The sequence below is a fragment of the Drosophila kikkawai genome, chromosome 2R, assembly GCF_030179895.1.
Source record: "Drosophila kikkawai strain 14028-0561.14 chromosome 2R, DkikHiC1v2, whole genome shotgun sequence".
NCBI classification, from domain to species: domain Eukaryota; kingdom Metazoa; phylum Arthropoda; class Insecta; order Diptera; family Drosophilidae; genus Drosophila; species Drosophila kikkawai.
In genome coordinates, this window is record NC_091729.1 from 25,204,478 (window position 1) to 25,216,236 (window position 11,759).

An 11,759-nucleotide genomic window follows, 5' to 3' on the forward strand; every position below is an offset into this window, starting at 1 on the left:
CACGACGTCAATGGGCGCACCTGATTCACAAAAAAACACAACACACACCCTTGCCTTAAACCGTTTTTCACCTTCTGATTTTCCTTGCTTTTCCAGGAACTCAAAGAGAGCTTCAACTATGGCCTGTTCGCCCCACCTGCCAATGGCAAGGCTGGCAAATTCCTGGACGAAGAGCGACGCCTGGGCGACTATCCATTCAATGGACCCGTTGGCTACTTGGAGGTAAGTCTTTGCAATCAGTTACGAATTTATTTCCTTTACTGATTTTTCCTTGAATTTTCCAGCTCAAGTACAAACGGCGTGTCTACAAAATGCTCACTTTAGACGAACGTCAGCTCAAGGCTCTCCACACACGGGCCAATCTGCGTCGCTTTCTAGAGTGCATCAATGGTGGGCATGTGGAGAAGATAGCCAAGATGTGTGCCAAGGGTCTTGATCCCAATTTCCATTGCTCGGAGAGCGGCGAAACTCCACTGACAGTGGCCACAGGCGCCAAGAAGCCCAATAAGCTGCTTATTGCCTTGGTCAATGGAGGAGCTTTGCTGGATTACAGGACCAAGGATGGGACCACGGCTTTGCATAGAGCGGTGGAGCAAGACTCTTTAGAGGCGGTTAGGTAGGAGGAGGGACTGGGATATCTATTTCGAAAGTCTTATTAATACTTTTCCATCATTACAGCACTCTCCTGGAGCTGGGAGCTTCGCCCAACTACCGAGACGGGCGTGGCATTACCCCTTTATACATTTCCATCACCCGGAAATGTGAGGCCAAGATCACAGAGAGTCTGCTACATGATCATGCCACACTGGGCATCCAGGATAGTCAGGGCTGGAACGAGGTGCATCAGGTGAGTCGGTGACGGTCCTTGAAGCCAGTGAAACCCGGTCTGATTCCTAACAGCAAAACCCAGCTTTGAACCCAAGCCAAAACCAATTCCCGGTGATTTGCCAATTACTGATTGATTCTCTCTCTCTCTTCTTTCTTTAACTTCTCTTTCTAACTCTAAAAAATATCAAAAACAAAAACAAAAAACCAAAAAAATTCGCTTGCTAATACTTTGTAACCCGCGGTTTGTGGCTGCTGCATCCTTTGGCTACCTCCGTTACGTCGTGATTCCCGATTCCGGTATCAGGCCTGTCGGCATGGCCTGGTCCAGCACCTGGAACACCTGCTGTTCTACGGTGCTGACATGGACGGCCGCAATGCCTCCGGCAATAGTCCGCTGCATGTGTGCGCCGTTAACAACCAAGAGGCCTGTGCCCGTATGCTTCTCTTTCGCGGCGCCCAGCGTGGCGCCCAGAACTTTGCCAATCAAACTCCCTACCAGGTAAAGACCAGTGTCTCTCTGTCGGGAGTCTAGAAGTTAGTACAGGGCAGGAAATGTAAGATGGCTAATAAAATTAATTAAAATCAATCTTAGAACATATTCCCTCTCTGTGCAAACTCTGGACTCTTGAAAGTAATGAATTTTTCGTTGTTAACTCGTAGTTTTGTAGTCTCTAAGTTGGTACTTTTGTGCTGCTGCCGCTGTAGTTACGCTTTGTAGTTCAGTTACAGTGATTAAGTTTAGTTTTTGTTGAGTTAATAACTTGATTTTTGGTTCCGGTTATTTAATACGTTTTGTGATTCCCCCCCTCTAGGTGGCTGTCATAGCCGGCAACTTGGAACTGGCGGAGATAATTGAGAACTACAAATCAGAGGATATAGGTAAGTGCAGGTTAACTATATAGATTCATCAACTCGACAGAACTAACAGCTCATACTCATCTCAAACCAAAAATTCCCATTTAAAGGGAAGTTGTTTTTGACAAGAACAACTTCCTTGTTTATCCTTGTTTCTTATTACGTTTCTCAGTTCGTTTTGCTCTACTCAATCTATTTTAAAATAATTATAATTCTGTACTCATCTCAAAAAACATGTAGTTTCCTTTAAGACTTGGTTCGAATCACAGATTTTCCCCCAAAAAAAACATTTTGTGTGTATCACTCAATCGCTCTTTCTCTCTATGAACACACCGCATATCATTATTCATTCAATCAATCATCCAACTTGATCATCTAGGTCTCTCTTTACCCAATCATATCAATGTACAATACTCGTTTATATAAATATTAATACTCCTTTCAACTTTTATATAAAGTGCCACCTATATATATATACATTTTACCCAAAACAAACACCTTTTCGTATTTTGCATTTGCTTGTTTTTGAGATATTTGCTCTAAGTCTAAATATATATATAAATGTATTCGAATTCAAATAGTTAATGTTGATGCCACACACTCCAAACTCTTTTTGGCTGTTCTTGTTCCGTGTGTTTTGTTCAATGTTTTCTTACATTTACTACCACATTTCACCAATAGCGAGTTTCTTGGTTTGCCTGGGGACAGGACATTTGTAGAGTGTCCTCCTCGACTATATAGTTTGCTTATTTTGTCACAGTCGCTTAGCCTTCGGTAAATGATCAGTGTAAGTAAGTGTAAGTAAGGTGTGTAACCCCGGAATATAAACATTTAAGCTGGCTTAGGGCCTTAGATTAAATATTATTTAATTATATTTTCTTAATTTTAAAATGTTTGAAAATAGATTGAGTAGAGAGCGGTCTTTTGGGCTTTTGGAAAAGTTCTACAAAAATTAAAAACAATTCTTACTGGACGAAAATCGTCTAAAGTCAGACGTCAAATTTTAAAATTTTTAATGTTCAAAGTCAGAATTAAATAAAATAAAGAAATATAAATTATATAAAATTATATTTAAAATTAATTTTTTAATCGGTTTTAAATTTTTACCGAGAAGAAAGTAAATAATTTACCAAATAAACTACTTCTGAAATCAATTATCGATTAATTTACTCAAAACTATTGATTTCTTTTCAATAAAATCGATAAATTATTTTAAAAAAATACATCTTTTCAACAGAAAAGAAAGTCCAAACCAACAATTGTATTTCCTAAACTTTGACAAAGATTTTTCCCATTTGAAGAGCTCCCAATATTAGCCAGATTTGACCTCTGACTTGACCCCAATACCTTTAACACAACCTAACCTTTCCCCATCCCTTACACAACTCTTAAGACACACACACACACACATATTCTAAGCGCATATCCTTAATCCACCACACAGTTCCCTTCCGCGGACCGCCGCGCTACAATCCGAAGCGACGCTCGGGCATCGGGTGGCTGAGCGCCAACGGAGCCGCCGGTGCCGCTCTCTTGGCAGCGGCTGGCGGTGGCTTTGGTGGTGCAATGGTCGCCAATGGGAGTGCAAATGGCCACCTTAATGGTAATGGCATCGGTAACGGCGGGGCTGGCGGTGTTGGTCTGATGCTGAGCCATCAGAACCATCAACAGCTCCTAGCCGGGCACCACCAGCAGCAACAGCAGCAGCAGCACCATCTGCACCACCAGCACCACCTCCAGCTTCATGCCCTGCAGCTCCATGGCCCGCCATCGCCCTGCCCCTCGGAGCACATGCTGGGCGCCTACAGCTCCGCCAGCTCCAGCCTGTCCGAGGGTTCCTCTGGCCACCGATCCCATGAGGATGATATCAGCATTGTGACAGGTGAGGAATATATATTACTTTGATTTCGCTCTCATTTGCATTTGCTTAAGTTTAAGTTTTGGTTTTGTTATAAGTTTTGATCTGTTTTATGGGGAGGCAAAGTTAAGGCAAAATATATATTGTAAAAAGTTATAAACCAGGAAAGGATAAGTACCCTTTGATCTATATTTAATTCTATATATTTAAGCATGCGTTTTAGTAGACTTTTGAAAAGGAAAAATAATTGAATTTTGCATGCTGTTTTCTATCATGAATACTGCACAACAAGTAAACCATTCCAAAATCATCAAATTATATTTTTGTTGAAGAAAATGTCTGTTTTTCATAATTATACAATAATAATAATGATTATTATGATAACGATAATATAATAATAATAAAAATGTATTTATAATAATTATTATTATTTAATACATTAATTAACAGTAAGTGCCTCTTTAATCTCTAAGAGTTTTTGCCAGAATCCGGTCTGGCTCTTGTCCTTAAGGGTAGTTTAGGCTCAAAATTCTTATTAATTAATTAATTAATTTAAAAATTAGTTTCTCCTAACTGAAATTAAAGGGTATATAAATGTAACCACTCGTCGTCACTTAAACTCGCAGATAATTCGCAGTTCATGTCGTGTCTATGCTTTATTTTTTACCATAAGTCTTCATTGTGTCCGTCGGTTCACTGCATCCGCTTTGTCTCCACTTTGCCGGAGGCTACTTCTTCCGCTCCCCGACATGTGCATGTCTCTCTTCACTATTTATATATATATATACCCCACCATGAAAATAACCAAAAGATTACCTCGCACTCACTCTTGCCACATCCTGCTCCTCGTCCTCCTTCGAACAGATAAATCCCTGGGCGATACCAGCGACATCATCAGCGACTCCTCGGGCGTGGGAACCAACTCGGATTCGGCAGCCTGTTCCATTGGCCATCCCAGCACCACGGTGGTGTGCATGGAGCCCTATGCCGGCAACACCGTGGGCCACATTCGCCTCCAGCCGGGCGATGTCATCGAGGTGGTGGGCAGCACCGACTGTGGCCTGCTCGAGGGCTATGTGCGCGGCACCAATCAGTCTGGGTTCTTTCCTGCCGACTGCGTCCAGGAGGTGAGTCTGCGCCAGAAGCACATCACCAATGTGATGACGGCCAGCACGGGCATGGCGCCACAGCAACAGCAGCAACATCAGCAGCAGCATCTGCAACAGCAGGCGCCCGTGTCCTCCGCCGCCTCCTACCAGGGATCTCCACAGCTGAGCCTTGGGGGGCACTCGGGCAGCTCTAGCACGCTGCTGCAGCAGCCCCACCAGTCTCCCTCGCTGTCGGTGGCCAGCAATGGCTCCTGCCAGCAGCCTGGAGAGATTAACGGAGGCGGAGGAGCATCAGCAGCTGGTGCTGGGTCAGGCAACAACCACAACAATAACCACTCCGTGGGACAGTACAGCAGCGCCACAGCGCCGCGCATCAAAAAGAGGCAAGTCTATAAAAGATATATTTCCCAGAAATTCCAACTAACCCCAGTTTGGTTACTCCTCCACAGCGCCTACAATGCCCCACGTTCGGTGGTGCTGCACCGCGCCAAGCGCGGCTTCGGCTTTATCCTGCGTGGCGCCAAGGCCAGTTCCCAGCTGATGCAGCTGCGTCCCTCAGAGCGCTTTCCGGCGCTCCAATATCTAGACGATGTAGATCCAGGTGGTGTGGCAGATTTGGCTGGACTCCGGCCAGGTGACTTCCTTCTCACCATCAACGGCGAGGACGTGAGCGCCGCCTCGCACGAGCAGGTGGTGGAGATGATACGCTCGGCGGGCGCCTTGGTCAACATGACTGTGGTCTCGCCCCAGTTTCCCCACCAGATGCAGGCCAGTGCCCAGTACCTGCCCAGCGGAGCACGGGCCGGTAGCCAGCACCTAAACAGTGGACCAAGCACGCCGCAGTCATCGCATCGGCAGTGCGCCACGTTGCCCAGGAAGATGGCGGGTCCGGGAGGCAATGGCGGCGGAGGATCCTCGGCCGGAGGAAGCGTGCGCATGGCTCCTATGCCGCCGCGTCGTGATCCCAAGACCACACTCAGTGTGGGCCGAGCTCGAGCCAAGTCCATGGTGGCTGGTCTGGAGAATGGAGGCGAAAAGGAGGATGACTTGCCACATACCAAGTCCAATTCAGTGGAGTCCATAGCCATGCCCCCACCGGGTGGCGGCGCCGGCGTGAACCAGACGGGGCCAGGAACGCCTGTACAGTTGCGCACGGCCAGCATCAAGGCGCGACCCACTTCCAGCAGGATCACAGCTGCCGAGCTGGAGGAGCTCTTCCAGCGGCAACAGGGCGAGGGCAATGCGGCAAATGCCAGTCGCTATGCCACCATGATGACCAGCTCGCGCTTCCAGTCAGGCACGGACAGCGGAGCGGCCACCCCGCCCGCCTCCAATGGTTCCCCGATGAGGACCGGCCCTCTGGTCTACGGCAGCGTGGCCGAGATGAAGCGCAAGACGGCGAGGAGTAAGCACGGCAGTGGCACACTCCGCGGCAAGCCAGTGGCCACTCCCACGGTCGGAGCAGGTGGCGGAGCAGGAGGTGGACGGGACCTCAAGCGGTTCCATTCGACTCCTGATTTGCATGGACCACAGCTACACGGCTCCGCCTCATCCATTTGGCAGGCAGCCGGCAAGGGTCACCACTCGCAGGACGACGTGGCCACGCTACATGCCTCCCTGCAGCGCCTCAACTCCACCCAGGGTGAGCTGAAGCTGGGAGGATTAGGACAGGCGGTGCTGCCACCACCGAATCATCCCCCACCGCCGCCACCCGTAGGCCAGGTGGTCAAGGTAGAGACGCGCAGCAGTGTCTCGGAGTACGAGAGCACTGTCTCCTTGCAGCAGAAGCTGAAGAAGCGTACGGAGAACGATGCGGTGACCAGTGCCGCCATCGATGGCGTCCAGAGCAGCTTCAATCCCTCGGCGAATGCCAAGATCTATGCCTCGCCTCAGGAGCTGCGCAACGTGATGGCCTGGAAGCTGCGTCAGGCTCAGGAGAAGCCCCAGCAGGAGACATCCGCTGGTTCCCAGCAGCCGGTGAGTCAGTATGCGGCTCCCACGCAGATGCGACCACCACCACAGCAGCAACAACAGCAGCAGCAGCAGCAGCCCACGGCAGTGGCGTCCCACTACGCTGCTCCTCAAGTGCAGGTTCAAGTCCAGGTCCAGCAAGTGCAGCCGGCACCTCAATCTCCGCCAGCACCGCCGCCGCCACAGACGCAGGCGGCGCCAGCTCCGGCACAGAATGGAAATGGAACAGCTGGAACAGCTCCGCCAATACCCGAGCCAGACTACAGCTGCAGCGAGTCAGATGGCGAGGATGAGAACTCCATTCTGGTGGCTCGCAACACCAAGCTCAACGAGAAGATAGCCCTGTTTGATGTGCCCGAGACCAGTGGCAATAGTCAGGCCAGGTAAGAAATCTTCTATAGAATCATGGAGTCCCTATTAATTCCTTCCTTTATCCCAAACAGCGGCAGCAGCTCTAACTCGGGCAGCGCCTCCATTTCCCACTCGCTCTCCGTGGAGGAGATCCAGCGAATTCGTAGCAATCTCAAGACCTCCAAGTCATCGCCCAATGGCTTTGCCAAAAAGCCAGAAGAAGAGCCACAGCAAGCCCACCAGCAACAGCAGCCGCAGCAGCATTTACAGCCTGGAGAGGATGAGTGCGATAATAGCAGCTCCGGGGTGAGCAGCGAACAGGAGCAGCAGCAGGCCCAGGCACAGGCCGGGGCAGTCAGCAAGCCCACCGATACCATCAAAAAGAAGCCAACGGTGACCATAGTGGAGGAACCCAAGACCATACCAGATCAGCCAAGCCAAACCAAGCCCATGGCCAAGACCACGATCAGCATAGGTGGCGGAGGAGGAGGAGCCCCAGCCACTCTGACGGTGAAGCAACTAGTGCAGCAGCAACATGCACCTGTTATCCAGCAACAGCAGCAGCAGCTGGGCAGCAAGCAACCCCAAACAGTGGCCAAGATGCTGCCTCAAAGCAATGTCAGCAACATCAATGTCAATGCCAACAACAAGGTAATGAGTCCCCAGGTGCTGGGTCGCATTCCCAACCACCATCACCAGCAGCAGCAGCAGCAGCAGCAATCGAATCCGAATCAGAAGCTCATAGCCACCCAGCAGCAGATCCTGCAGCAGCAACAGCAGCAGTTAGCACACCAGCAGCACCTGCAGCAGATTCTCAAGGCCAAGGCAGCGGCGGCCGGAGGAGCCAGCAACACTGCCGCTTTGGTGGCCAAGCACCAGCAGCAGCTGCACAAGGGCAACAGCAACAGCGGTGGCCACGAATCGGAGATGGAGCAGCGCTCCGATGTGGAGGATGACGATGGCGATCTGAGTCCCTCGCCGCCGGCCAAGGCCTTCCAGCGTCACAATTCGCTGACGCGCAAGCAGGCGGCGGCAATTGCCATGCAAAGGGGCGCCACTAGAACCTCGGCCGTGTCCCTGATGCAGCTGCCGCCGCCTCTGGAGGCGGACAGCGATGGTGAGCCGACGTCGCAGCATACGCTTCAGCGTCAGAACCATCCAGCTCATCAGCTTCAGCTGCAGCAATTGCAAATGCAACAGCAACTGCAGCAGCAACATCCACAGCAGCAGCAGCAACAACCGCAGCCGATGGTTGTGGGCATGCTGCCCAGCGGACAGCTGGTGGCTGTTGCCTCTGGCGCTGTTGTTGCTGGCGTTCCGGGCGTTGGATCAGCGGCTGCGGTGCAGCCGGGCAACAACAATCTGCAGCAGCTGTGCACCGACAATCTGGTGTTGGCGCCACCGCCGCAGTTCTGCGATTGCAACGATGCCAAGCACGCGCCGCAGCCGCATCTGCCAACGAGCCAATACCATCCCCAGCAGCAGCAGCAGCAGCAACAACAGCAGCAGCAGCAACAGCAGCAACTGCAGCAGCATCAGCAGCTACAGCAGCAGCAACAGCTGCAGCAGCAACTGCAACAGCAGCAGCAGCAGCAGATGCAACTGCAGATGCACCAACGGCTGTCGGGTGGCGCCGGTCCCGGCTCGGTGGGCACCTTGGGCAGGGTTCGCATTGTGGGGGCCATGCCCAAGGCAAACCACCACAGGCTGCACTAAGCAGGTGGCCAAGTAGCCAGAAATCAAATCAATCGTTTGCCAAATCGTGTTACATTGTTAGTTAGTATTAGTTGTTAGTCCAAAACAACAGTCATTGCCAACTCACAACGAAAATAAGAAACTGCACCCGATTAAATACGGCTAAAAGGGATCACGTTCGAACTGCTAACCGTTTGATTTCCCAGTCTTTTAATTACTTTTATTATATATTTATTGCGTGTGATATAAATTTATGTAACTAAACGCTATTTTGTAATCGAAACAGCAGCAATATCTAATGGTTAAAACCTGAAATCCCCCAAGAGGAGCCTCTTGAAAACAAACTGAGAGGCAGTCGAATGAATGCCAATTCGCATTTTCGTTATTTTCAGTTTGCTTTCGAGCCAAGTCTTAGTTCGTAGACAAGTTCATTTATTCAAGTATCCATCCATTGATCATTCGTGTTCGATTTAGTGCACAAAACACACATTTAAGCGAAAAACTAAACACATTTAATCTAAATACACAAACTAGCGTAGGTTTTTATAGGCCTAAAAGGAAGGGAAAGCACCGAGTAACAATAATATTTGAATTTGAGCATTTAGCCGAATTTCCAAGTCAAGTCAAAGTCAACTAAAACTAAACCTAAACCTAAACAATACTAAAATGGATAAAACGTATATAATGTTTTTAAACCAAGTATTTATAAAATAAAAGTAAACGAAAATATTTCAATAGGCGGCAAATTTTATAATCCGAAAGAATACAACAAGAAAATTGAAACAAAAACGTAAATTTTTTGCTAGTAAAATTTACAGATTTTTACTTTTAACCGATGGGAGAGATCTTTTGTATAATTGTTTTTTATAGAGAAAAACTTTTACTTGCCAGAGTATTACAGGAGCAATGAGGAAACATAAAGTAGAGAAGGTTCTCAAGCTTGTATCGTCAACAACTTATATAAATGCGTTTTCACGTTGTAACAATTATTATACAACTAAGGCTGATTTTACTGCATAAAACAAAACAAAAACACATACAGAACACGGAAACCCAGAAAAGGCATTCGCTCTCACAAACTGAAAATGAATTATAAATGGAGTACGAGTAGCGAGATCGAGTACGGTAACGAGTACTTGAAGGATAACGAGTACGGGAAGGATAACTCCTAAACTAACCAAGCAAGCGATTATTGCATTTACAATACATTGTTTAAACGGAAAGCACTCTTTGAGGTATATATGGCCAGAATCGGATCGGATGGAATTATATTGTAATCGCACCCTTAGCACTAGCATCTAAGTGTTGAAAAGTTAGCAAAAGCCGAAAACTAAAACCCTAATACAGAGTATAACATAAAAACAGTAAAGCGTACGAGTAAATATATTGGAAATTCTAGCATCTAATTAGGTTCTAGCACATACACACTTTTTAGTTCTCGCAATAGTTGCTAATTATTTGTAAACTGTTTTTAGTTCCAACACAAATATTATATGATTAGCCATCGTGTCAAGCTTGTTAATTTATAAGTTCAACTCTGCCTAGGAAACCCGCGTGGAGCAGGGAGTGCTCACGATTACGTATAGCCTGCAATTGCGAAAGCTAAGCATATAGAAGGAATATTGCTCCACGATAATGTTAAACGATTAAGCAACAAGCACACACAACCCCCACACACATACACTTTAAATTCATGTATTTAAAAATGGAATAATATATGGAATATTTAACATAAGTCGTAAAATATGCAATTATGTATTATGAAAACCATGCGTATGAAGAATCAATAAATATGAATGAAAACTATGAACGAACAAAGTGGAATCGACACTCTTTGAGGATGGTATTCGTTTTCTCTATCTAGCCTACGATCGACAGACTCCCTTGGGGAAGGGATTTGCTATTACCATTATCAGTTTTTAAGAATTTTCATCACTGTATGGATGCTGACCAGCGGACACCTGGAATAGAGTTTAAAGTAGGGTTAATATATTAGTTTAGATTTGATTTAAAATATATATAAGTTAGGGGAGATTTGAGGTATAATATATATATTTATAATAGCCTTAAAATGAAAAACCCCTTTTAATTTTATAACCTTTGCAGGGTATTACAATTTCAGTCAAAAGCTACTAACACTATGAAGGAGTCATTTCCGACCCTATAAATCATATATATTCTTGATCAGCATTAAAAGCCGAGTCGATCTAGCCATCTCCGGAGGAAAATTATTTTTGAGCCATTTTTTCAAAAAATGATAAGGGGTTACATCATTAAAATTCTCAAAAATTCACAAAAAAATTTATTTCTTAAAATTTAATATTAAGTATGCAGATTTGTTAACCTACAAAAAACTAGCACAGATCCGTTTTCCGAATTTAAATTAGACAATTTTTGGCTAAGTTTGAAGCTTTTTATGTATATTTAATATCCTTTGATTCTCCAAGATATATTATATTTAAATAAACCTAAATATGTCAGTCAGAAGTTGATTTCCCAGTGAAGGAGTCATTTTTAACATTTTTTTCAGAATTTTTATATTTTTTTGAATTTTTTTTTAGAATTTGTTAAATTTTTTTAAATGTTGTAACTGCCAAATTTGAATTTGAATTTAACTGCCAAATTTGAATTTGAATTTAACGACGATCAGTTTCAGTGTGACCAGGTGAAGTTGTAAAATAACATCTAAATTTGGATTCAAAAGGTTTGAGTCTCCGCTTACTTGCGCCGGCTCCTAAATGGTTCGAAACTTGGACAAAATTTACAATATGGTCACACTGGCACGTTTTTCGTGGCCCAATGTTTTTATAACAGTTTATACCAGTTTTCAGTTGCTTGCTGCTGATTTCTGTTCGCCTGTTACCCCAATTTGGGAAACGGGCAATTTGCATGGAAATTTTTGGAAATTTGGATGGGTTGCTGTAGGGATGTTGTTGTAAAAAGGTTGTTGTTGCCATAAGCTGTTGTTGTCAGCAAAAAACAGGTATAAATGCATAAAATGAAATATAACAGTTTATACCAATGATTATTTTTGCCCAAATGTTTTTATAACAGTTTATACCCGTTTTCAGTTGCTTGCTGCTGGTTTCTGT

At 46.1% G+C, this 11,759-nt stretch overlaps 1 protein-coding gene across 3 annotated transcripts in view; it reads left to right on the forward strand.

The window, feature by feature from the left end:
• The window catches only part of Prosap (SH3 and multiple ankyrin repeat domains prosap), a 68,771-nt gene extending 58,298 nt beyond the window's left edge, over positions 1–10,473 (forward strand). For all 3 annotated transcript variants that reach the window (XM_041777096.2, XM_017164229.3, XM_070284804.1), the window contains exons 4-12: positions 97–222; positions 285–616; positions 679–847; positions 1,133–1,327; positions 1,641–1,707; positions 3,128–3,565; positions 4,406–5,033; positions 5,100–7,004; positions 7,065–10,473. In XM_041777096.2, coding sequence (XP_041633030.1) covers positions 97–222; positions 285–616; positions 679–847; positions 1,133–1,327; positions 1,641–1,707; positions 3,128–3,565; positions 4,406–5,033; positions 5,100–7,004; positions 7,065–8,688 — 5,484 coding nt within the window. In that variant the 3' untranslated portion in view covers positions 8,689–10,473. The remainder of the gene's footprint in view (positions 1–96; positions 223–284; positions 617–678; positions 848–1,132; positions 1,328–1,640; positions 1,708–3,127; positions 3,566–4,405; positions 5,034–5,099; positions 7,005–7,064) is intronic.
• The last annotated feature ends 1,286 nt before the right edge of the window (positions 10,474–11,759 follow it).